This window comes from Drosophila teissieri, chromosome 3R, assembly GCF_016746235.2.
Source record: "Drosophila teissieri strain GT53w chromosome 3R, Prin_Dtei_1.1, whole genome shotgun sequence".
Taxonomy (NCBI): Eukaryota; Metazoa; Arthropoda; class Insecta; order Diptera; family Drosophilidae; genus Drosophila; species Drosophila teissieri.
In genome coordinates this window covers 8,594,801-8,622,384 of record NC_053032.1, presented here as the reverse complement: position 1 = coordinate 8,622,384, position 27,584 = coordinate 8,594,801, and the positions used below count along the sequence as shown (strand labels likewise).

Sequence of the window (27,584 nt, the reverse complement as noted above, 5' to 3'; positions counted from 1 at the left end):
GAAAAAAATTCTAAAATGTATATTTTATATTGTTTCAGCTTGTATCTAAACTTAGAAATATTTTGAGTAGAAAACTAGTTTTGAAAATAAGCCGTCTTAACCAACTGCCTTGGGCTTCCTTACTTTCCTCAGTGTAGCCATCTCAGCTGACAAATCCTAGACCCTGGCATCGCTGTACTCGATGCGAACCACGCGCCTTGGTCGCTGCATTCCGGGCAAGGGTATCGCCCCCGTTCCCGTTCCGCGCAGCGCCATTAGCTCCCGCGGCTACAACTGCGTCCGCTTCGGGGCGCCACCTCCACCTGCAACTCCATTTCCACCGCCCACGGAGCAGGAGGTGGATGCGTCGCTGGTGGCCTCCACATAAGAGTAGCAGGCCGTCTCCATGACCAGTGGATGGCAAATCTCGTAGACGGGCACCTTGAGGCTCGTCTTGCGCAACCCGCCCAAGCTGCTTTGCGAGCTTGAGCTGGGCCCAAACGATCGTCACCTGGGGTCGTTGCTCATCTCAGAGTGGTGCAGCTCACTCTCGTCCCCGAAACTGTGGGCCGCAGCACTAGGCGTTATGCTGGGCGTTCGGGCCCGAATGCGAATGGCCGACATGTCAGATCCGCGGCGGGAGCTCTTTAGGGAGACGGACTGCCGGGAGCAGAAGCACCTGCAGATAATCCGCTTGAAGGCGAAGCGGAAGTCCTTGGAGAACAGGGCGTAGATCATGGGGTTTACGGCAGAGTTGCAGTAGCCAAGCCAAAAGAGCACCGAAAAGAGCAGCGGATCGACGCAGTCCTGGCAGAACGGCCGGATGATGTACATGGTGAAGAAGGGGCACCAGCAAAAGATGAACATGCCTACGATGATGGCCAGTGTCTTGGCGGCTTTAGTCTCCATGCGGAAGCGCTTCACCTGCGCCTTGATGTTGCGCCTGCCCATCTTTTTGTTGGCCGGACGCGAGTGCCCCGATCCTCCGGCTTCGCTGGTGTTGCTCTGCCGTCTGGCCAGCTCCGGCAGACCCTTTCCCACCTGCAGGTAGCATGAGCTGGCCACGCCGTGCTGCTGCTGTCGGTAGAGTTGCGATTCTGTGGACTCCCGCCCATTGGTGCCGTTGTAGTGGACGGCAAACAGTGCGTTTCCCGATGCCCGCCGCTCGTGGCCCACATCCCCGTGCCCGGCAAGCTCGCTGATGTTTTCGCTGGAGGGGTAGGACACCGAGATCTTGATCTTGTCGTGGTGGTGCAGTCGCCTGGTGGCGTACTTCGACAGCCTCTCCGGGGAAGGGGTGCCTAGGGTGGTGGTGGTGCTCTGGGTGCTCCCGTTGCTGTGCATGGAGTCCTGCTGGTTGGATCCCCGTCCTCGGTGGATGCGCAAAGTAAGGCGTTGCTCCTCGAAGCGCGACCCGATGCCCTTGGAACCTGGTCAAGGAAGAAGGCAAAGAACACATCAGTACAAGCCGAATTACATGTCGGTGGTGTTGTATATTGCTCCCCATTTCGCTCCCCTTCTGCCAAACTCCTAGTGAATATCGCGCATACGCCCTGGTGCACGCGCTTGGAATTCGTTGCCTACTTCACGGCTTTTGGGCCACTGGAAAAGAGCTTGCCAGCCTGCCTGCACTTTGGCAAATTAAACGCGTAATTATGCAAATGTTGCGCCATAAACGCGACAAGCACTCGACGTTGTCGTAGTCCTCGTTTCGGTGTTCCTCCCCCTCCCCCTTCCCTTTCCCCGTCCCCCAATCTGTATATGCTTGGCAAGGAGTGTAGTCGCCTTTAAGCCGCCTTCAAAGCGAACTTTATTTCATTAACACAACCATTTGCATAATCCTCGCTTTCTTGCTTTCCCGCTCGCTCATCCGGTACATATGTTGACTGCCTCCGCCTTGCTTTGCATTTATTACTCATACGCACGTTTAACTGCTGAATACATTTTCATTACTCGGCTCCACTCAACCCGCGATGAGTAATGAATAATCGGCGCAATAATGCAATATTTCAGCCGGGCCATTACTGGCACTGTTGCGTCTCCGTTTGCGGCATTAAAAGCTGGCTTATTGTCAAAGAAACACTCGAGGGCTTTAAGTCTGCTCCGAGTTTATGGACACTTGGATGGGCAGTAGACCATTCGGATTGGAGGCAGCCAACTTGAGTGGGAGGGCCCGGCAAGTCCCATTCAATTGGATTGCTATTAAAGAGGATTCGAAAATCCAGCAATGAAGTAAACAACTTTAAATGGAATGAGCCTGAATTCTCGCAAGTTTATGTTACTTCTTAAGAATTTTACTTTGCTGGCTGATGAGTATAGGTCTATGTAATTTACTTTAATGTAAAGGTTGGCAAGAAAGTAAAATTTAAGTTTGAACATTGTCCTAGATTAAGATGTTTCCGAATTCGTATTATCTCTTTAATCACTCAATTAATCACAATTCACGGGGAAAATGAAATTCAAATATATTCATTTTATTTATAGCTAGTTCGAAATGGGGCCTATACATATCCCGAATAGAAGAAACTAAGCAACTGAAAGGGTATATGATTGTCGGTTAGCTAGGCTTGTTTTGTTGTACTTGTTTCATGCCACGGAATGTTGACCTTATGTCAACCAATACCTGTGAGTTGCCCGTTGGTATTTGCCAATTTCTATCTTCGTGGTCGACACTTGTTTTTATCTTTTGTGCTTACTCTGATTGGTTTTCGTTTCGTTTTGTTTTGTTCGACTTTACTTTTATTGAAAACGCAGCCGACTTACCCTGCTGCGATACACACATACATATACATTCAATATATAATTTCTGGATTAACTTATGCGTATGAGTTATCCTCAGCGACTAACACATGTACATACACATCGGAACTGAAAACAATGGTCTGCTTACGTCTAATCTATGTATCTCATACTGATGTATCTGATAGGTATAGAACTATATAGTTAAACGTAGCCTTAGGTCTAGGTAAATACATGAAAATTATTGCCATACAGTTACAACGTCGTTCAATGCGAATACTGACAGTTTTGAGAAGTGGGATGCACTGCGTCTGCCTCTGCGTCTGGCGGAGCTTACAAAAGTATCAAAAGAGCAAAATGCATTAGAGGACGCGTCCCTTGCAGAATCCTCCCCGTCGGATCCGCCGTCCCGATCCCGACACGGATGCAGAGCACTCCGCCTCCTGCGGCAGGGAGGAGCTCCTTTGCAGAGGACTCGGCTCATAGCTGCCGATTAGTCAGCTGAAGTCCACGCCCTCCCCGTCATCCGAGCATCCGGATATGGTCTTGTGGAATGTGGCCGGTGCCATCAGGGCACGCGCCGCTATCATCTGGAAATTCTCCGACGCCCGGAAGCCACTGCGGGTGCAGACGCATCGGCACACGATCCGCTTGAAGGCGATGCGAAACTCATTCGAGAAGAGGGCATAGATCATCGGATTGATAGCCGAGTTGCAGTAGCCGAGCCAGAAGAGCACCGAGAAGACTGTCGGCTGGATGCAGTGGTCGCAGAAGGCCCTGATCAGATACATTGTGAAGAAGGGCAGCCAGCACACGATGAAGCCGCCCACAATGATGGCCAGCGTCTTGGCCGCCTTGGTCTCCATTCTGAAGCGCTTCACCTGGAACTTGGCGCTACGCTTGCCTGCCCGCTTCTTGGCCGACAGCGATGTGGTCGAGAGTCCGGTCTCTAAGTCTCCAGGACCAGACGCAGCTGCGTCCAAATTAAAGGTGGTTTCGCCAATGTCGAAGAGGCTCGTCTTGAAGGAGGCCCGTCGTCCGTTGGCGCTGCTGATTACGGCGTAGTGTGGCGACGCCTGTGGCTGTTGTCCTGCGTCGAGGACGTTCTCGGAGGAGGGAAAGGACACCTTGATGGCCACCTTCTCGTGTCGCTGTCGGCAGACGCGCATTGAAGTGGCCCGCTTGGGGGCGCCTCCCTGAAGGTGATCCTCGGTGGAGGCACCCAGTCCCGAGGCCACGGCTCCACCACCGCCCCCGTTGCTGTTCACGCTGAGAGTCGAGGACATTGAGTGCACCGAGAGAGGTGTGCGCTGAGGGGTGGAGCAAGGTCGTCCTCGGTGGATGCGCAATATAAGCTGGGATTCGTCCACTCGATTGTTGCCCGACTCGCGGGGACTGCCTGCAATTAGTGAGTGGTGCAATTTGCGGAGTTTGCATCGCGGTGACCTCTCATTGATTAATTTCGGTGGGTTTGGTGGTTTCTTTGGGCAGAGTGTGAGTGTGGATGTGGACATGGATGTTGGACATTCAGCTTGTATTGTACATGGACATGTGGTTAAATGGGCGATTTGTGGCTGCTGTTCGAGGTGATTGAGTTAGATACAATCGGTTAAGTAGATGCAAGATACATTTCTCCTTAAGTAAGGTAAAAATTTGTTGACTGACACTTCACGAAGAGCGGTTTACTAACTACAAACTGTTACATTGAGATAGGTTTAATGGTGGTAAAAACTTACGACTAGTTGAGTATAATAAAATGCTGCTCTACTTTTGTAATTACAAACATATTATTTATAGAGAGAAAAGGGACTCATTCCATTATAAAAATCTAGTTCAAGAAAACGTAGAAATATTGGAGTTTTTAAAAGTTTTGGTTTTTCGTTTCAATTTATCTATGACCAGGCATTGAACAGGGGACTTGGGTTTTATGGATATTGATTACATCAGTTTACATCAAATGCAAAATATTGTCGGTAATTAATTGTTATAAAGAAGATGTTTAATTTATTGTTGTTTAATTGTAGGTTCTGTTTTTTGTTTATCTTTTTGAGTACTTCACCCTATAGGAATGGCTTTATTCGCAGATTATTATTAATTATTTTTTTTTGTGGGATAGGTCGAAAGGGATGGTTGGCTGGTACATAAGAAGGACTGAAAATGGAACTAAAATGCCATATGTACGCAATGGATATATAAGAAAATCAAAAGGAAACGCTAAAGTCGATTTCCTCGACTATCAGATACTCGTTTCGCAGCTAGTGGCAGACGATATGAAAAGAAACTGTTCAATAGTTGTATGTATATCAATAGAAATCGGCCAGACAAATGATAAAACGAAATAAAATTAAATTACTTTTCAGAAGTGTGGGCGTGGCAGTTTTTGGCGTTTTGTGGGCGTCAGAGGTATATAGTTCCTGAGATCTTGTCGTTTGTACGGACGGACAGACGGACATGGCCGGATCGATACAGCTAGTGATCCTAATCAAGAATATATACACTTTATAGGGTTGAAAACGAATCTAGTATACCCATTTAATCTACGAGCAAGGGGTATAGTATGGAAGGGAAACGAATTTTTCAGTTGTCGATGGATTTAAAAATTGCCCGACATAATTTAGCAAAATAGAGCAGCCCATTTGGTATTGGCTATCATTTCCAAGTTGTGAACTGAATAAATATTAATCCAGATACAGATACAGATACACGTGTACCCAGAGTTATCTTAATTTAATGCGAAGCATGCCGCATTTATATTTGCATAAACCATATTAAACCTATTGAGAGCAAGTATGGCTGGCCTATGAATAAACGAAGTGGGTGAAAGGAAAATGTGTACAAACAAGAAACCCAGCATATGCAGGATTCAGTAAATAAAAAGAGATACACTATTGATTTTTTCCCTCTTTGTCCATACATCTACAAAAAATAAAAGTTAAACAAACAATTTGTATACAAATATACCACCGAAATATCCTAATGTATGTAAATATGCCAGGATGTGCAGGCGCAATCCCGGCGAAAGCCTCAGGATGTTTCGCATCCTGCGGCGCTGCTGATTTAAATAAATGTGTAACTTTCGCCCACCACTAAGGATAATCCTTGCACATAAATGTACATTGAAATGCTTGGCCGCATTCTACAATATTCATTTCACTGAGAGCAGTAGCTTACGTCCATTAAATCTGCATTTACAATTTACTTGCAGTATTTGTAAGGGTCTTTGTGTGTCCTTTAATTGAATGGCATTTAATGATAATTAAACGTCTGAGTGCCGCGGGATAATTAGCCAGAATTGATTTGTCTGCGATCAGCTTTTATTATTTGCGCACTTGCATGATGCGAACATTGTGGCCAGCATTTGACCTTTGGACGATGTCCTGGCCGGGACAGAAGACAAGTGGCTTTAAGTCAAGGCCCAGGACTCGGTTCAAGCTGAGCCTGACTGCCAGAAGCAGCTCGCACGAAAGTTGCCGGATCCTTTCCGTTTCGTTCTGCTCTTGACACGGGGCCAGGGTCACACTTCTGAAATTTCTAAGGCCTAACAATAACAGTGACCTCCTCCTCGTGGTCGACGCCGTGAACCTCGGCAAGTTTTGAACTTGAAACTTGATTACCTTCAAAAGCCACGAAAAACGAGAAAGGCGCGTGGGCCGGATAGCACACCTACCTCCAAAATAATAGAGAAAACCAGGACAAAAACCATCAGCACCACCCGCATTGTGTCACGGAGCAATTTCCGACGTTGCGCACGCACCGCCAAGGGGCCCATGTTCATATGTATGCGACCAATGCTCAAAATAATGGGAGTGGACGAACTGATGGCACGTGCCTTAGGAATATTTTAAATTGAAATTTTCGTTTTATTGCAAAATGAGTGAAAGAAAAACTAGAAGGTATTGCACCCCTTCTAAGCGAAGAAATCACCAAATGGCCTAAAACATTTAAAGGGTTCACCCCTTTAGTTTAACTGATTCAGAACTTGAAGAAATTGCATTTCCTACGTTATCAAGAACCACTTTTAAGTTAAGCGAACGTTATAAAATACGGACAGCCATTTATTTTCTTGCGGTGTGTCCGCATAAACTATAACGAGCTGCCCCGCGCGTGGGTGTGTTGGTAAACAGCTCTCTTTAGCTGCCTGCCAGTGTGTGTGTGTTTGTTTGCGAGGAGACAAAACATATATCAAGGCAGCCTTGATGACGACACGACGACTCTCGCCAGTATTGGTGAGCCAAAGGGTGGGTGGGAGTGTCTGTGTGGGCTGCTGGCAAATCTGGGCTTTGTGCTCAAAATGGCGCCAACTAGCGACACGACAGTGCCAAAACAATAACAACTGCCAAGGCAACGGGGGCAAAAATGTCGACAACAGCATTGGTCTTAAGCTGATGCACTATGGGGCGAACGACCACTTTTAGTGGAATAAACCCATTTTTTAAAAGTCGTTAAAAAAATTTGTTGTAAATTGAAATGTATTCAAAAAACATCAATCTATCATGTTGCGTACTTGAAATTTTAAAAGAGGGCGCCACTGTTCAGTGAACAGCTGTTTAGTAAGCTGTTTCGTTTGCGCTGCCACACCGATAACCGCATTTTTGTTAATCGCTGAAAAATCTTTCAACTTTGAAGCGACAAAAAGTGCATAAACAAATATCAAAATTGTTACTTATAACATGAAATCCAATCCTTGTGGTTTGTAATATGTGTTTGTGATCGTCAAATGTTGAAATTAATTGTGGTGTCCCAATAATCTTCTGCAAGTTCTAACCCTAATAAAACACAACTTTTGTAGTGTATTCTAATTTTTAAATAGAGCAACAAAGTGAGTCCGGCTCTCTCCGGCTCTAAAACCTGTTATAAGTTGTAGAGTTATCAATTCTTAGTATATGCTATAAGTATAAATGCACACTTTTGCACACTTTCTCCAAAATTTAACTTTTAAGGGACTAACCTCAAAATGAAAAACAGCAAATTGTTCGAGAAATAGAAAGAAAAGACGACGAGTAATGCAAAAAATAACGCCCTTTTTAGTTGTTTTAAAGCTTTAATTCGTGGATGGCGATGAACGATAGGTGTGAAACATAAATATATTTATTACAATAAAATTCTAGTTCCGTAAATTTTAGGTTTTTTGGGAAACATTAGTTTTACAAACATATTTATGCTATTTTAAAGAAAAAAAACTGTGAAGCAAGAAGAAAAACTTCAATATTTTTTAAAAACAAGATAAGCAACCCCCAATTCTTACTTTATTGGTTTATTTAAAGATTATATTTTAAATTTTTTAGATCAAAAATTTTTTTTCTGTACACTGAAAAAAAATTTGTGTTGTTTTTTTTTGTTTGAAGGCAAAACCACGCCCATTTTTCCTCAATTATATTACTATTTTTATCATGAACATAAATAAAAAAACAGAACTTAAATATGTTGCTTCGTTCTCGAGTTATTAATTAATTCCTCAAAAAGTGGTCGTTCGCCCCATAGTGTGATGGCCCCAAAATGCACTATCCGCTTTCGTTTTTCAAATCGACTGAACTCCAATATGGCGGCAGTCAGCGCCCCAAAGTATGCAATCAGTTTCAAAATGCAATTTCGTAGCATATATCCCAGAGCTGCAGGATTGGTGGGGCCCATAAATTAGCGGGGCGCATTGATTTCCAGAGCTTCGAAGGTTGGTTATTGATTTTCCCGCTGAAGTCAGTCGGTCGGTTGACTTAGTTATCAGCGAATGCGTGCTATGGATAGAATGGGACATAATGTTTCCGAGAAGTGTGCCCAATGAGCTGATCACGCGGAAGAAAGTGCGCTGTGGCCCTGGCCAAGTAATGGGCCACATATTAAAATAAACACCCAGTGCTAGTCTAATGTGGGTTGGGCTGCCGACTTCAAACAAAATCTGTTCCCGGGGATTATGGCCACCACAGTCTTTGGGGACCAGTGAGGCCCGAAACGACAAAAACCTAAGAAAATAGAAAATTGCATTGATGGCAAACAGAACATGCTCAGAAGGAAGTCATATTACATTTTATTTTATCTTAGCCGGTGGGTCGCTTTCATGTCTCCCATTTTCTGGCTGAATCCCGCTCCTACTTAATCCCAGCATCCGTTTTATCTAAGCCGATTTCTTTGATGTGCTTCCTCAGCATTCATCGATTTCTTGTTTTTGCCCAACTCGGAATATAATGCTAATTATGATGCGTGACTTCTTCTATGAGCATGTGATTTATATAATGCTGTGATAATTTTAAAGGTAAAGGGACATGTGCAGGACGTTGATTCCGGGTCTAAGGGATTGTTGAAACTTTAATGGAGATATGTAATTTTATAACTTTATAATTTCTTGATTGGCAGGGCCAATTGGGTACTTCGGGTTCATAGCGGGGTATTCACAATTTAAAGTTGGAGCGCTTGTTAATCATACGCATCTATGTGTTCACTTAGTTGGGTAAACTAGGCTAATTAATATTTATGAGTTGGGACTTTACGGTACTAAGTTATTATCACATTCATTTGAATATAGTTAGGGGGACTTAAATTACAAGGAATTTAATTTACTCCGTGCTTTACAGAGACATTTGTTTATAGCAAATTAATTTTTTTTGCTCATCGCTTACATAAAAATAAGAACTGTATTTTCAATTGGTTTTTAGGGTTTGACTTTGTAATGCCTGGACTTTCACTAAGTGTGTATGCATATGTATTCTTATAAATTTACTCATTTCCAGGTTAGTTATCATGTTTATTTATGTGCAAAACACAAAAACAAAATGCCGACATATGTATGTATATATAAATGTTTGAATGTGTGCGTGAAGTTATTTATGAATGTAAATTTAGTGGTACTCTTTTTGCGCCATCGATTTATACAGTTCCTCCGTGTAAGTTGTTATATACTCCCCGACAATTTATGCTCTTCAGGGGCGGTTATTCAGGGGGACGGGGACAAGGTCGAGTGAGTGGTTCTGTGGGTGTGTATGGAATGCTCAGTGTGTGAGTCTGTACACTTTTCGGTAGGATAACCAAAATAAAACGGGACAAACGGGACAAACGGGACGTCACACTATTGACTACACGTCGAGAGATTTTAAACTGTTTAGCAATCGATATTAAAGCTTGAATAAAAGGAACTAGCTACGTGATTACGTTACTTATTTGGTAAGTAAACAAAAATATTTATATATATATATATATGTAGAGAGAGAGAGAGATGAGTATTAAAACCAAACTGTTAGCTACGCACACGTTAAACCAAACTGAGGGTGACAAGGCTCAAACAATTCGTGTCCAAATGAGCTGGTGGTTGTGGTTGCTGGGTCAGTTATCTACGGAAGTGACTTACCCTTGGTGGTCTTAAAGCCCTGGTTGATGGCCCTCGTGGTTCTCACGGCAGCTCGGTAGATGCGCCAGTAGAAGAAGAGCATCACGAACATGGGTATGTAGAAGGATCCCAGGGCGGAGTACAGGACATAACCCCGATCGTTGGTCAGCTCGCACTTCCATGGACAGCTGCCGGAAATGGTCTGGGGTCTGTTCTGCGGCGGTGTGTTCAGCAGATCGAGGTCCATTTCCGTTTCCGTGGTGCTCGCACTGGACGTTGTCGTCGTGATGGTTGTGGATGCCGAAGTACTAGTCGAGCCCATGGCCGCAATCCGAATCTCCGCGGATCCATCGATGGGCGCGAAATCGGGATCGTAGGGATTGTAGGCGTTCCCATTGCCGACATGCGGCGGGGAGGGAGGCAAAGAGGCCTCGCCCTGGTCCTTAATGCTATCTAACCCTAGTTGACCATCCTCCGAGCTTGACATCGTGGTGGTGTAGTAAAGCGTATGGTTTCCCTTTGGATAGGTCGGCTGTATAACCGCCTGGAATGAAGTGGAGCAGAGTATAAAGATATGGGATCATGAGATGACACTTGATATTCGGAGGACCACATTAAAATTCCACCCTCGTCCTGGCACCCTCTTCACGGCGCCAAGAAGCCAATAAAAATGCAACTTAAAGCGGGTTATATTGCCAGAGATATTCGCCGACGTGTTGCGCATAAATATTACTCGTGGCTAAAGGTGGCGTTAACAAAAAGCCCACAGACCGGCGAAATAAATGCCGCGAGCTGTATGTGAGAACATGTTGGGCCATCTGAGAATCAGGGCATGTTGCCCAACCCATCGCATCCTGACTATAGCGCCGTAATAATAATCGATGCCTACAGCCTCGACTCGCTAACCGGGTTTCAGCATGGCAGCGGGCTGAATGCCAGCCATTCAAACGTGGCCCATTCAACTGCACTCAGCCACTGCAGTTGTGAATCACATCGAATTGAATTGAATTCAGTTGAGTTGAATGGAATGTCCTTCGAAAGGATACATTTTCGCATGTGCAGCTATGGGGAAGCCATCACTTCATCGGCACCTTGATGCAAACTGGATTTATATGTTTGGCTGGGCAAATATAACCGGTAGTACATCCAGTAGTACAAGACAGGACCATAAACTGGAGCAGGGCCAAAAGGCGAGTAGTCATGTATCCTGCTTGATCTGATTACCCAGTGACTGGGGTGTCCATTAATTGTGCTCCCGGCTTGTTGGCAATTTCGTTGCGGCATGTGTAACACATCATTATCAGTGTCGTTGCGTAAGAATAATGTCAAATAATGTCCCCAGAAAAGGGGACGAAATTAGAAGTAGGTCCCTTTCTCCGAAAGGACGACACTCGTGTCTTGTTTTACGGTAATTTTGGCACAAATGAGCCGGATTGCAGTCTTCAGCACCAGCCAGTGTCGCTTCCATTGTCGATGTGGTTGAGAAATCACTGCTGCCAACTCCAAAATGGTGTCAATGACAGAATGGCCCTCAGTTTCGGGGCTCTGGAAACAACTTTTGGCAGTCGGTCGCCTGCCTGCCTGCCTGCCTGGCTTTTGTTCTTTATGAGGCTGACTTGAGCGTGCTAAAAACAGTTTACCGACTTTCAATTTTGCCGGGCCGTTCGGCTTTAACGTTGGCAGAGACAAACCGCGTTTCCCATTTACCCCGTTAATTTATCGCACTGGGTCACTTGTGGGTCAGTTGCTGCCACCAACTTACCTTCTGATCCTTCCAGCCGACTAGCGGCGGAAAGCAAATAAAAAATGAGAGTACCCAAATGCCGGCGATTAAGGACTTGGCCTTCTTCGTGGACATAATGCTTGGGTAGGTGACGGGTCGCGTGACCGCCACATAGCGATCCAGAGATATGGCACACAGATTCAGGATCGATGCCGTGCACATCCACACATCGACAGCCAGCCAAATGCGGCACCAGAGATCGCCGAATATCCAAACCTAAGGATTCAAAAATGATCGATGTTTAAATGCAATGGAATTTCTAATATAATTTTGTTTTATAATAAAGTGCATAATCTTCCTTGAAGAGTGTATTGAATTATTTTGATTTTACTAATTATCCAAAATAAATATGAAATGAATTTATTTAGCATTCACATGTTTTTATTATAGTTAAAGCTAAAGTTGGTTGAAAATCTCAAACACTCGGTGCCATTTCAAAATCTGGGCAGTTCATTGAAATTAAACCATTGGGACTTACCTTGAAAACCTCCCAGGTGGCTGAGAAGGGTAGCACGGCCAAACCCACCAGAAGGTCGGCCACAGCCAGGTTGACAATGAAGAAGTTCGTCACACTCCTCAACTTATTCGAACAGAAGACGGCGGCAATCACGAGGCAGTTGCCACCGATGACCAGAACGTTGATGAACTCGAGTACGGCCAGGGAGATCAGATTGGCTGGTTCCGTCCATTTCACAGATTTGATGAGATCCTCGCACTCTGTTTCATTCATGGCGGTACTTTTGAGATGGGTGTGTATCTGAGTTCACCACCTGCAACAGACAACCACAGGCCATGTTGCCTGAAATTTTAGAAAACAAAGATACACAAAACATTTGACTGGCCGCCTAATTGCTGACACAACCTGACCTCGCGTGCCTAATTAATTTATGAAAAGGCTGGTCTATAAATAGTCCAAAAATGAATGGAGCAGTCGTTAAACGGAAACCCAAATGAAATATGAATGTGCGTGGGTTAGACATGACCAGAAGGCATTACTCTATTTTGGGAACAATGTGAACTGAGCCACACTTGCAAATTGCTTGACAATAATTGGAAATTGAAAATTTGTGATTGTAAATGCAAACGTTAATTTTTTATTTTGTATACAAATACAACATATTTTTGTAAATGAAAGAGGTGAAGTCGAATCCCTTTAAATACTCTCTGTGGAAAACGTATCCCTACAAGGATATGAGAAATCGCCCCGAGCCATAAATGTAAAAATAGGGCAATTAGAGGCAGAAGTGAACAAAAAGATGGCAAGAACGAGCAGGAGGGACGGAAAAATAAAAGAGGATGTACCGCAATGCCGGTGGCGTATTTGCTTAATTGTTTTGTAAGACAACATAAGCCCAACCTTTAGGTCTTATCCGATGCTGACCTGCGCCAATGATGTAAAATTAAATACTGGCAGATACATATATAATACTGAGTGGCAATTTTATATATATTTTGAGTTGGCGGGGTGAAGCCGTACACACCTTGCCCACTTGGTATTCAGCTGCAGTTGCACATTGCAATTTAATTGCCGTAATTAATTACGGTCGTTAGTAATGTGTTTGTGTTCGTGTGCGTGAGTGTGCTTTGGGTGAAATCTATGAATGAATTTGCAGCCGAATTGGCATGTCAGCACATTTCCATTATTGAGGGACTGAATGAAGAGATGCACACTCAAATAGCTGATAATGCCCGATAAATTATAAAATCAGCTAAACAAGCAATCAACTGCCATAAAGCGAGCTCATTGCCGCATTCCATATTGGCGCATGATTCGGGTGCCAATCAATAATTGAAATTATTTTTGACTTTAATGGTTCGGACGACTACCAGGCACGCACCCAAAATGCGAGGAAGGACCCCTAGGTCGGTTTTTGGGGCCGGCAGGTAATTGCCGGGCTTTCACAGCACGCAACAAATCGATTAAAGTACACATTTGCCTTAGACTAATCCACTTTATGGAGCGAGGCACATTGCTACCAATTGTGTGAGTTTGGCAAGTGCCCCACGGGCCACTTGGACATGTGCTAAAGAACACCTGTTTTGGTCGGCTTAATATTTTGTAAATGGTTTTAATAATGCAGATTCGAGCCCAAGTAGAAGAAGGCAAGCCTGCACATAGCTAAAGCCGAGTGACATGGGAACCTGTTCACCGCCCAAATGTTCCAATCAAGCGAACTAAATCAAACAGTATCGATTTGCAAGTAATACTCGGCAAATCATTGTTTACGGGCTAGGTTCAAGGTAGTGCCAACCTTTGTTGGCGACGAAGGGTTAATGCAAGTTAGCCCCACATTGTGCAGAAGCCATGGGATATTCCGCAGTATTGCCAATCCGGGGCAAGAAATGCGTGTACGAGGCCCGCATAAATTACTCACATGACAAACAAAATGCACAGGCCAAAGAGGAACGCGCCCGCCGAAAATGGTTGCCAGTTGGAAAGTTTAAAAGCATTTTGGCAAGGGGACGTGGCAGGAAGGCCTTCCTGAACCTCGGCACTCGACGGCAGTTGATGGCATTTTCTTGGCGCACAAAATTTGCATGTGGAAATTCGCTTTGTGGCAGCTAATAAGGAGAAATGCCCAAATTGAGTTGCACGCCGAAATTTGCCAACATTAAATTGCCGAGCGTAATAAATAATTGGCATTTAAACCGAGTTGTAAAAGCTTTTCACCCACGCGGCGTGTACGCATTCCCTTTTTTCCATATACCCTTGAAAAGTGAGTTGCTTTGAAAATTTAATAACAAGCTGCGAAAGGCTGTTCATCTGAAAGCATTACAAGATTATTGATGTAATAAACTAAATATATCAAGAAATTATTAAACAATTATTAAACAAAGAATAAACCGTGATTGAAAGAGTATCAACAGATTCAACTTGCTGATGCACTCTGCATTTTTTGTTCCATTACGCATACGCCTAGTTGACGATGACATAAAGAGGAAAATATTAATGAGTTCAGGGGTGGCGTTTTGAAGCAAATTAAATTTAATTACCGCAGCATTAAAAGTTAGCAAAGTTCTTTATACGAAATTTAGCTGTCAAAGGGCGTAAACAAAGTTGAAACACATTTTCCATGAGTCATTATTCATACTTATTCATATATACGTACTTTTATCCATTCATTTCCTGCAAATGACTCACTTTTTAGCACACAACACCAATTAATGTTAGATTTATTCTTAATAAGGTTTTTTTTTGGGAAGTTGCACATATCCGGAAGGATTTCTCAGTATATGTTGCTTTAACGTATTCGAATTTAATTGGTTTCTGGTAGAAACATTTCGGTTGATAAAGGTAAAATATCTTGAAATCTTTTGGTCTGAATTTCTTCGTGACATAAACTATCCCCTTCAAAATATAATTGTCGCGTTAGACTACTTTCATAACTTTAATAATAGCTATCTACTCCTCAACAATCGAATGGTAATGTTTATTCACGGAAACACAATGAATGTCAGTGTTTCTAGTTATACCCGTTACTCGTAGAGTAAAAGGGTATACTAGATTCGTTGAAAAGTATGTAACAGGCAGAAGGAAGCGTTTCCGACCATATAAAGTATATATATTCTTGATCAGGATCAGTAGTCGAGTCGATCTGGCCATGTCCGTCTGTCCGTCCGTCTGTCTGTCCGTCTGTCCGTATGAACGTCGAGATCTCAGGAACTACAAAAGGTAGAAAGTTGAGATTAAGAATACAGACTCCAGGGACATAGACGCAGCGCAAGTTTGTCGATTCATGTTGCCACGCCCACTCTAACGCCCACAAACCGCCAAAAACTGCCACGCCCACACTTTTGAAAAAGGTTTTGATATTTTTTCATTTTTGTATTAGTCTTGTAAATTTCTATCGATTTGCCAAAAAACTTTTTGCCACGCCCACTCTAACGCCCACAGACCGCCAAAAACTGCCACGCCCACACTTTTAAAAAAGGTTTTAATATATTTTCATTTTTGTATTAGTCTTGTACAATTCTATCGATTTGCCAAACAACTTTTTGCCACGCCCACTCTAACGCCCACAAACCGCCCAAAACTGCCACGCCCACACTTTTGAAAATGTTTGATATTTTTCATTTTGTATTAGTCTTGTAAATTTCTAACGATTTGCCAAAACTTTTGCCACGCCACTCTTGCGCCCACAAACCGCCGAAAACTGTCAGTGCTGAAGACTCTCCTTCGCACTTCCACTAGCTGAGTAACGGGTATCAGATAGTCGGGGAACTCGACTATAGCATTCTCTCTTGTTTTTTGTATGCAAATGAAGCATAAAATTCCATTATCGCAATGTAAATATTAAATTACTGTCACAATGACCCGGAAAGAGGTGAATTTGTATAAGAGTACTTCTCTTTTCTAGGAAGCGGAGGGAAAACCCTGAATTCAATTTGCGTGCCAAAGCTGGAGAGAAAATTAAAAGCCCGAGCAAAGAAAATAAAACCACAGGAGAAATGGCATCAAATCAGATTTCTGAAAAGTTGGCAGGGAAATAAATTGCAAGGTGCATGGGGAATTGCAACAAGTTGATTAGGTCACAGGGCATTCACAGCACTTTTTGATTCGGATTGATTGTCCGCTTATATTTAAGTAAGTTTATTTGAAAAGTCGAAATGAACGGAATGATATGGAATATTTCACTTCTATTTGTTATCAGCTTGAATCACATTTCCTTTTGCATTAAATTGATTTTTAAATAAGTCCATTAGCCGGATAAGCCAATTGGACTAACAAACCGCGACATTTGTGGCGTAAAATCAAGTTGGCGCCAATTAGCTAGACGCGTAGTTTTGGCCGCTAAATTAGCTAATTGAGAATTAAAACGCGAAATTCGCAACAATTTGCAGTTACCACATAACCGGAAACCGGATTCCAAAAACCGGAAACTGGACCATTACACACAGCCGCAAAAGCAGCCCCACGCAGCGCAGATAAAACAATTTTGCGGCTTGCTGATTTCTGCCAACTGCAATTGCCCGACGACAGCTCCCGCAGAAACTTTTAATTTAATTCTGATAATTGCGCGCGAATGGCTCTCAGAAATTAGAGGGGCACCCCCAAGCCCTCCATTGGGCCAAATGGAGGCAGTCTGGCAGTCGGGCAGTCGGGCCTGAACTTTAGCATTCGAAACTATCACGGCAAGCTACATGGCTTTGGCCTCAGGCGCTGAAAATCCCTTGTGCGAATACAATTACGTAGTTGAAAATCAAATGCAAATGACAGGCCTAAGCCTCTCGATGTGTTCGGTGGCTTTGTTCGAACGCCGAGATCTGAGCATGAGCTCAAGTGATATCTGGAGAGGTCCTGTCAGGAAGATGTCCTAGGAGCTCTAGCTGGGGTGTTTTGAAAACCTGATTTATTGTGGGAATTACTTGGAGTAATTAAAATTTAATTAATGGCCCGCCTGGCTGATAATGTTAAGTAGTTGGGCCATTAGCTGAGACCCTGCTTTTTCACTTTGCCCACCGTTTACGAGGGAACGTTCACGTAGCTTTACGAGCATCTGCCGGAGACACATAAAAGTGTCCCCCATCTTGGGGATACATCCCGGCACATATATATTCATCCGATTTATTGCCGCTCATTTGGCCAACGGTATGTAACTGCAGTAGCAGCTACGCAAACAGACAAACAAGATAATCAATGTCGGACGCACACACATCATCGTGTCAGAGTTGATTGCAACATTCATGTGGACATGGCTGTGGGTGTGGGTGAGGGTGAGATGGTTCCTAGGGGTGTGGGTGTGGCAGGATGGGCTCAAATTCGCCATTCCGCTTGCTGGCGGCGAAATGTGCAACTGACAGCTGCTGAGCAGCTGCTGCAACAACACAGCTATGGCCACACAACTAGGACGTGCCTACGACTACTGTCAAATTTTCCTTTGCAAGGAACATATGTATGTATACGTGCCGCATACTCCTACTACTTCTACTTCTACTGATGGGGCGCAGAGGGGCGTGGCAGGACGTGCGTGCCACTTTGCCACAACAGCAAGAAGCAACGGAAATAATAACAGGAAATGTTGCCAACTAAATTTTTAACACAGCAAAAGTTCTACGAGCAGCTTGACTAATTGTGCGCGACATGCATTCCATTTCTCACAAGTCCCTTTGGGTAAATAGAGTCGCTAGCAAATTGCTTGATTGATTGCTGTTTGTGCAAGATGTCAGAGAAATCAAGATACGAAAAGGAAAACGAGTCCGGACCTTAAAAGCGAGTCCTCGAATTTGCATCAAAGAATGCTTCACGTTTCTATAAATAAAAGGAGACTTTTGGGAATGACTTTACACTTAAATTTTGTATCTAAGCTAAATGGAAAATGTTGGCTATAATTTACCAACCGTCAAAAGAACCTTAGTAACCAGCTTCCATTTTTTGACTTAAAAAAGCCTATTATTTCGATTAGGAATACAACTTTCTGAGTAACTAAAAAACGCACAATTTTGGTCAGCTTTTTCGAATCGTAAATGTAATCACACTAAGACTTGGCACCCTATGTAAACTTCCTCACTGAGGGTTTATTTACTCACCAATATCAGCAGTTCGTTGGGTAGTTGCGACCATGAATTACAGAGCTGTTGCTTTATGGCCATGTTGTTGATGTGGCTGGCAATGTCGAAGCTGCGGTTGTTCCTGGCAACCGGTGGCCACTGCCGCTGATGATGGCCGTGTTTTGGACCAAAAGCGGTAAAAGCGGTCCCTTTGCCGATGCCGATGCCGATGCCGATGCGGTCGCTTTAGTGGATTCCTGTGCGTCTCGTGGGCCCCGGCACCCGCAGGTTGTCTCCATGCAGAACAACTGCGTTCCGGGGTGACAGTGTCAGGAGGTGGCGCTAATAGTCGAATCGTGGAGTGCTTTGTCGGTGCTTACACTATTGTTTACACGACCTGCGGTTTACATTCCAAACAAGTGCGATGGCAACATTTTGATGGCAGTTATTTGCGAGTTCCGCAGGATATTGCACATAAGCTACAGGAAAAAGCTGCAACAAAAGTATGCAAAACAGTTGTTATCAGTCACACGGCGTATACGCAATGTCTCGTTCAAGAAGTCAACACTTGCTGCTAGTTGGCTGTGTGAGCTTAGAAAGTTATCAAGAGCAATTTGGAGCTGTCAATTGCTTTATGTGCTCAGAGATTAAAATCGGCAGATGGTTTAAATCTGTAAAAGGACTTTAGATTATGATAAGTCTACATGCCACTTAGGTGGCAATCAATAAATCCAATCGCTTTTCTCGGCATATAGCAGAGGGTAACAAAAGCTATCAGAATTTACTGATTGCCTGACAAGAAACTTTTGCAAGTGACTTTGCAGCAGCCGTAAAACTTTACAGGCCCTGCATTCCGTCGAAAAGTTATGCGGAATATAAATAAACAAGTAAGTTGTTCAACAGAGACTGACAAGTAACTTAATTTAAATTGACTGAGCCCTGTACAATTTCTGTTGAATGCAGTTTCTCCTTTGTTAATCCTTAAAGCCTTTTCCGCTTCCTCGCCCCGATTAATTTCTCCAGTTTGCTGGAATTCCTTCCACTTTTGCACTTTTCCCCGGAATATATTCAGTTTCTCCCATTTCACACGCTGTCAACTTGGCAGAAGAATTTCCAGATGTTCTTTTTCCTGGTTCCGAAAATTAAATGTCAAACTTCGTTGCGGCAACTGTGAAAAGATGAGAAATTGCATTTTCGCAGGTAATTTGCATTTGCTGCCCATCTTTCGCTTTTCCGTGCCGAATTTCCCGTTCCACGCACATACAAAAGACACGAACCCGGGCGGAAAAATAACAAAAACAAGGATAAAATCGATAGGTAATCAATGTTTAATATCTTGAGCGTGTTCCTTGACCATGGCGACTGAACCAAACCAAACCAAACCAAACCGAATCCGAGTCGAACTGAAAGAAGCGGCTGTCAGCATTGTAAACATTGAATAAGTCATGGACGCTCCTAGCGCCTTTGCGCATATTTAATGGACACATTTTACCGAGACCACGTTCCCGAAATACCCCCAATCATGCTGGTCAAGCAGTTATATCAGGATATAGTGCCGAATACGTCATTTAAATTTTCGGCGCGTTTTCGGGCCGCGAAGGTCAAATCATTGTCAGGGCTGGGACTTCGCTAGAAGTCCGCTAATAACCATAATTTGGTCCTAATGACATTCGGCATTCGGTGCTTCTTTAAGGCCTGGCCAATTTGCGCTTGCCACACCCCGGACCATCCGCAGTGGACACATATAAATAAATAAATATTCATATTGGCCTGACGACCGTCCGGCACGACATAATCGATTCATTTTAAAACCTCTCTTCGCCTTCACATTAAATGGCGAAAATGTATGCAAATTTAACAGGCTGATCTCATTTATGGTCCCTTATGCTAGTGTTCCCTAAATGGAATTAACCCACCGGGTTTTGACTGGAAACGTGCATCACACTCGAAATGGTTATGAGCCGTGTCATGTGCAGGCTCCTTTGTGTCCTTAGCCGGAAAACGAGTGACTTCCAACGAAGCTGTGCGTTGCATACACGATTCAGTGGTCTGGTGAACTAATTAGACGACTGACGAAAACGTTGGGAAAAATGGCTTACGAGCAAATAGACATAAAAGGGTTAATTTGGTGCTTATGGAGCGAAGTGGATTTGTGTGCAGAGCATAAGTAAAGGGGATTCCCGGAAGTAAAGGTGGAAAATAAATCCCATTAGCCTGGGCAAACACCAACCAATCCAAGGGCATACAAAATACGAACTGCCAGGCAGAGCACCCTGAATAAATCACATAAAAACTCATTAGATACGAATTTAATATGGCCATACCTTAAATTAGCTAGTAACATAATAATGGCTTCAAGTGGTTAGGATTGTTCAGCTCGATAACGATGCCCTAGATGGTCGCGAGGAAAAGGCAAATAAAACATAAAGAACAAGCCACCATTGCATACGTCATCTAGTTGAGGTGACCAAGTTTGCTGAGTTGCCAAGTGCGACAGGGCGAAATCACTCGACTGCAAAGAGATTGGGATTCAGGGCCACTTAAGTGTCATTACATTTGCCTTTGCCTCGCATTTCCTCTTTGTCAAAAGTTATTTGTTTGTTTGCTTTTCTCACCTTAGCTGTTTATTGTACTGCTGCTAAGGGGAAAGTGGGCAATACATCAGCCAATATCTGGAATGTGATTAACTTTATGCCACCGACATGTTTATTTTATGCTACGTTTGTTCTTGGTAAATAGGATTTTTCCAAACATAGCAGGAGTATTAACAAATTTTTTGTTGGCCACCTAAGTCGATGAATAACATTAGGGCAATAAAGACATTTTGAGGTATAATAAAGAAGTATATTACTCTTTTACTTTTACCAACTGATCCTTGAACAATTTCTTATTTATTTTTACTTGTGACAAAAGACAAACAAAATTATACACAATTATTTGGTATTTCGAAAATGTCTGTAAGCGATATTAACAAAGCGAAAAGGTAATTTTTATAAAGTATTGAAGAATAATAAACAGCATTTACAACCCAATTTTTAAACGTTTTTTCAAAATTAATTTCTTCTGGTTTATTGTTTTGCGAAAACATTTTAAAGATTTTAGTAGCACATTCGTGTTTGAGTAGTTAATGGCGTTCATGCTCATTGCCGTCCTAAATGTACACAAGCCCACCTACTCACATGCAGCTCGACTAACAAAGGGTTTTATGTGCCATGCACAGCGAAATATAAAAATTTACACTAAGCCAAGCCCTGTTGTTCCCAGTTTCCATGTGCAGACCCAGTCCCCAGTCCCCATTCTCGTGCTCATCCTCATCCACATACCCATCCACAATCCCATTCCCATTTCCCAACAAACATGTCAGCCGTTGTCTTGTCTTGCCTTTACATACAAAATTGACTGTGAAAACGCTTTGGGCACTTTGGATCTCTGTTTGCACACACTCTCGCTGGTATCGTCCTAGTCCGTCCCCAGGACCTTACACACATGTGTACATATGTATGTGTGTGCATCCAACTTTTCCTTTCAAGCCTGGTATAGTATGTCGGTCTATGTCGGCTTCTGGCTGTCTGTGTCGCATTATGTTCGTCGTTATGGTCGGTTCTGCACATTTGTATTTTAGTTTCGCGCAGCTTTGCTTTTTTATGTGCGAAATAATTTGTGTTTCTGTTTTATGCTGTCATAAAAGAATTCACTGCTAGAACGGACCTGTTTCAGTAAAAAAGGGCTGGGAAAAGTGTGTGAATGGGTCTAAAGCCCAAATCTATCCACATTTCGCCACGCTTGATCAATTAACTAATGAATGCCAGTGAGGTGAATGCATGAACAGCTGCAGGAGTGCATTGAGTGGTGGCATGAACGCTCGACTTTTGTCAACACGCACGTATTGCCACACAAAAGCACACAAAATGTTGCCCCAACGGCAAACTGCAAATTAGATTAATTACACAGCAACACACACCCAGGAAATCAATTCGGTTTTCAATAGCATTCAGTTCGATTCCTCTTGGCGGGGTCATAGCTCAGAGCTGAGGAATCGAATCGGATGCGGACAGTCTCATCTGCCATTTGACATCGAACAAATATGTATGTATATATTGCTGGCTGCCAAACTATGAGTTGTTGCCAATTCGGACTGCCAATCAACATCACAAAACAATTGAAATCAAATCCATAAATTGCTTTGCGAGCACAGCACACAGAACAGACAAATACATTTTATTTTGCATTCGATTCCGACTTTATCTACAATATTGCTCGAGAGTGGCTGGGCGTTGAAATCCCAAACATGGCTCGAGTCTGGCACTTTGCATGATTCTCGGATGCGAATTGGGCCCATTCCGACTCGTGGAGGTGTGCAATTAATTCAAAAGTGTCTGGCGAAGAAAGTTGCAGTCATTAATTAGCTTTTTAAAATAAACCTACAGACTCTCGCTTCTCAGTTCATTTGGCGCGTTGTGGTCCAAAAGGAGAGCAAAAATGGCAAGTAGAAGAGCCCAAGGACCGGGAGTAAAGCTCATTTCCGCTTTATATTTAAACACTCGGGGGCTAAAATGTTTGCTCTACTATTTCTACGCAGTGCAAAATCATCATAAAAGGCAGGGAATGAAAAAATAAATAGCCCAGGCCCAGAGAGGGTCGGTCGATGGACCATGGAGCTCGGAGGTGGGAAACGCTTAGCAAGTGGATTTTTAAATTAGTTTGTCGACTCGACGACGACGAGGCATCCTTCTTCTGCAGATAAAAGCCAAGTCGGTGACTTGAGGCTTCCTAAGTTGGATGAAAGGTCCTCTTTTCGTAAATGGACTTGGCCCGCTTTCGGCGACGACTCCTTCTTGCTTATTTAAATGAATTAGGTGATTTTTCAGGAGCTTAGCCCGCCACGAGCAGTGAACTCATTTCCGGCCAGTCGGCAGTGTCCATTGGCCCTTCATGCTTCATTTGGCCCCCACTTTGTGGCTGCATTGCAATGAGCTGTTAATTTGCAGGCCACTGCGTGTCAATCAAAACTTCTCCCAGCTTTGACCCTGGGAAATCCGATTGCTTCCCACCTAAGCAACGGAAAAAACACAATAATCCTCCCACGAAAAACCGAAAAAAAAATGTAAAAAAATATTGTTTGGGAGGAAGGGGGCTTCGAAAAAAGTGCTCCTTGAGTATTAAGTACATTAAACAGATACCAACTGCCAATGCAGACAACATTTTTCGACAGATTCAGGGCCCACACGCCGCATACGCAATATCGTGCGATTGCCGCTGTTTTCTTGTCGCCCGTCTGCTCCTACATGAGCCCCATTACGCATACGACGCGTGAGCCAGGCGGCGGGTTGCGAGGTGAGAAATTCGCAATAAAGCTGCAAAGTGGCACGAAGAAGCACACACTTAAAAAAGAGCGAGTCGGGGATTGAAAGTGAAAGGGTACCTCCTGCACATTTTGCCTCGTTTTATTGCCGGGTTATTGTTATTTAATGCCAAGTTTAATGCCAACGCACACACAAAAAGTGGAAGCAAACACCTAAAACAATCTCATGCCCGCCCCATTAATATATTTCAACTGGTTTGGTTTGTTTTATATCGTTTTGTTTTGCTTTACTTCCAAGTACGTGTGGGCTTCCCCTGCATTTTGGGCCGAGTGGCAAGTCATTTGCTCCGCTGGTTGCACAATTCTATGTTGACGCTCTTTTGTGTTCGACTGGGCCAAAGAATCTCAGGTTTCGGTGGCTTATGCACGTAGGTTGCCATTGTTGTGCCCGCTGGACAAGGAAGCAATTTGAATGCCTTTACAGAGCGCTGCACAAAGCACAGAATTATGTTTACGGAGCTCTCACTTCTCAATTCTCAATTCTCATTTCCCAGATCCCAGTTCGCACTGTTTCCTGCTTCCAGCTCCCTGTGCCTGGCCAGGCGTGAAGATTTCCAAAGCTGGACACAGGGACAAGGTTTAAGAAGTGCTTTCTGTACTGGGGAAAAATGGGATTGTCTCTGCAGTTTTCGGAATACCATCCCTCACAACTAAAAAATCTTGAAGTTAACTAGTGCACTAGACCAGCTTGTCTAATTTTAAAATGAATTAAATTTTTATGAGTAATTTAATAAAGAAAATAATTACTAATAATTTATTTCAGACATATTCTGCTTCTATGCAACGCACTTCACAATTTAATTGCAACATGGCATCCGAATTTAATCAAAGTGTACTCTTACAGTAAAATGTAAAGCTTTAAGTTAATGGAATTAGAATGTGAGCTTATGCGTTTTATCTGCTTTAAAAGGATGTAGCTGCGTAAAGTTCTGAGACCCTCACGAAGAAATGCTTACAAAAATCATTTTGTTATCACTTATAAGTGTTGTATTTTCAAGTTTCTTAATTTTAAAATGTTTTTTGCGCATACTATCAGTAAAAGCTGCGGGCTTGGAAGTGCTGGCTAATTAATGCCACCGAGTCGTGACTATAGCTACATATTGGGATGTCTATGTGTCATTAAATAAAAGTCGGGCTGACTGGAATTTCACACTTAAAGTTGAAATAAATGGGGATCCATTTAAAAACCTAATTTATTACTACGTTTCCCAGCCGTTCTGCTGGCAACCCGTCCTTCCGTCGGACTGTTTGTCCGTGTTATTGGGCCGGGCGGTCTATTGTGGCCCTGTCAAAACAACTTCCATTGTTTGCCCCCATTTCACCTGTCAACTGGCCTTTGTGTCTGCTAAGCTTCACACTTGGTGGTGGGAAACTCGGAAGATGGGCGAAGGAACTCTTGCCGAGTGCTGGATGGGTCGCACTTTGGTTTCCATTGTCAACAAGCTAGCCAATTTAGTTAATTAGGCTACCGAGAGTGAATAAACAAAATCTGTAACCAAAGGCGGACGACGGCCACGTGCTAAGCTTTGTGCAAAAAAAAAATAAAAAACGAAATAAAACAAAACCGCAAAAATGCACAAAACACTTGACGAATTTTTCCGTTTTGCTTCGTAATTTGTATGCCGCGCGCCTTTTTCCCCCCAAACTAATTGCGTCGTCGCCTTCGTAGATGTTGATATGGGTTTGTAATTAACTGAGACTATGGATTTATGGCCAGTACTGTTTGGCACTAATTCCCATTCTCATTGCCCAAACATTGCTGTGGGGTTTCTGCCGGTACCGATTCATTATTTGGGTGCAAGTAACTCCAAAGCAGTTTGTAGATCCCCTGATCAGCAAACAGAAAGTATACGGGTATATGTAAGCATAAGAAATGCATTAATTTAATGGTTTGCGCTGTGTGCATTCTAACTTCGTATTCAATAGATCATGAAAATGTTATAGTTTTCTTAATATTATACATTTTTGTAGTGCTTCTGTCACTTTGCCACTAGTATATATTATATTAAAATGGTTTAATTATGGTAGCTACGTAGTTTTAATAGTGCAAAAGCAACTGCTATAACAAAATGTTTCTGACTGAATATATATTTAAATAAGCTTATGATAGTTTTATGCCCAGATGCTTTTGAAATATAATTGTTTGTATTGCCTCAAGTAGTTGAAATAAGTGCATATTTCATAAACGCTTTTCTGAGACATTTGAATTAGATATGCAAAAGTAATATATATACAATTAGTTTCGTTTCGAAAAGTGCCTTAAACTCGAGCAGACTCACCTGCATAAATCATCGCGGTATCGATGGCGGTTGTGATCTGAGTTTTCTGGGCGAGATTAGCGAGAGGCCGTCACCGAATCGCAAGGAAAATCGGTCAAGTGTTTGTTGCTATTGGTTTTCCGATGCACTTGGGGTTGGCGTTAACCGGCTCACCAGATAGCTATATATTTTCCAAAGCTTTAGCTATATCGACTTGTTGCCGCCGGTCATATGTGCTCTCGCTCTCTTTGGCCAATTAATTGGTTGTCATGCGTTGAATAATTGCACGCATTTTGCCTAAAATCTCCATACTCAGCATTTGGTTTACGATTACGATATTCACTACTCAGTTTTCAGTGCTTAGTTTTCAGTGGTTTGTTTGTTGATCTTTTCGATTGGGCGTGCCTAGGCCGGGTTTTGTGAAATTAATAGTTTGTTTGCGCTAGAATTTGATTGAAATATGTTTTATTTGTTAATTGCATGGATTGGCAACATTGCACTGGCAATTTATGGCAAACCAATTATTTGCTGTCATTGCTCAGGCAGAGCAGACACAAGGGCGAAGGAAATGCAGTTGTGATCTGTGACTGACATCATCTTTAAACAGAAATATTTATTTTTGCATATGTGCAAATGTCACAGCGGGACAATTATGAAAATTGCACTTTGTCAATGCTATGTTTGTTTCGGCGACAGAAAGGAAAATTGTTTGCTAATGAGCGAAATTACGAAACGGAACGAAAGCGAGCGATTTGATTAGGCGAAACTAGCACGGCGCTGAAGAAATCCCCATTAAATCACATAAGACACATTCACACTCGTCTCACACTCGCGAATTCATCATGAATGCACTCACTAGCTCGTCTCGCCTTTTGCGAATTGTAGTATTTTGGTTTTTTGGCCAGAAGGCACGTAGCTGGCTCGAGCTTTAGTTTTGGTTATCAATCGTGGGTAATTATAACTCTAATTATATGGCTAACGTCCTTTTGCTTCGATCGCGGACTCAACAGGAACTAAATTCGCAAATGGTGGAAACAGCTGCTGTTCGCGATCACGAGCACTCGGCTCTTCGGCAACTCACACAAACGCACGAGCGCAGACACCCACACAGCGCTGCCTGGCACTTACACCCACACAACACTGCTATCTACCGTTATGTGCCGTCGGCAAGAACCGTTAGTTCTTGCCAGTTTTCTCCGCTCGTGCGAATTGGCACAACCGACGCGGCAGAATTTTCAACACGAACTGAATTTGCAGCGCGAACTGTTGGCCCACAGGCCTCGGGCCGGAACGAACGGTATGGAACGCGAACCGGTGGAAACAGACATAGTAAAACACTAAATAGAGGAACGAGAAACGAGAAACGAAACAGCGCTCAGTAGAAAAGCAGAATTTTTGAACAGCGCGCAACAGTCGCTTGGAAATAAAATCGAATGCGATATTTGCTGTAAGAACCAAGGAGTCTGATTAATTATAATCCCTTGATTCGCCTAATCTGCATTCGCCTGCAGCCAGTTTGAAATTCCCTTTGATTTGCGACGCTTTCTGGCTTGTTAACCTTTTGGCCAGACAAACAGGCAGTTGGCCATGGCAAATAAAAGAAGCCACGCATAATAAATTGGTAAATTCGGAGCAGTCAAAAGGATGGCTGTCCTTCCA

General features: G+C 43.3%; 1 protein-coding gene across 2 annotated transcripts; it reads right to left on the bottom strand.

Moving 5' to 3' along the window:
* Positions 1–462: 462 nt before the first annotated feature.
* On the bottom strand, positions 463–26,996 carry LOC122620435 (octopamine receptor Oamb). Of its 2 annotated transcripts, none has more exons than XM_043797881.1 (6): positions 25,947–26,996; positions 18,345–18,797; positions 12,295–12,586; positions 11,796–12,032; positions 10,055–10,577; positions 463–1,409 (listed from the first exon to the last, which is right to left on the bottom strand). In XM_043797881.1, the coding sequence occupies exons 3-6, from the start codon at positions 12,544–12,546 to the stop codon at positions 487–489; spliced, it is 1,935 nt and encodes a 644-aa protein (XP_043653816.1). In that variant the 5' UTR covers positions 12,547–12,586; positions 18,345–18,797; positions 25,947–26,996; the 3' UTR covers positions 463–486. The 2 variants fall into 2 exon arrangements, with proteins under 2 accessions (XP_043653816.1, XP_043653817.1); XM_043797882.1 differs by lacking the exon at positions 463–1,409 and adding an exon at positions 2,654–4,117.
* Positions 26,997–27,584: the final 588 nt, after the last annotated feature.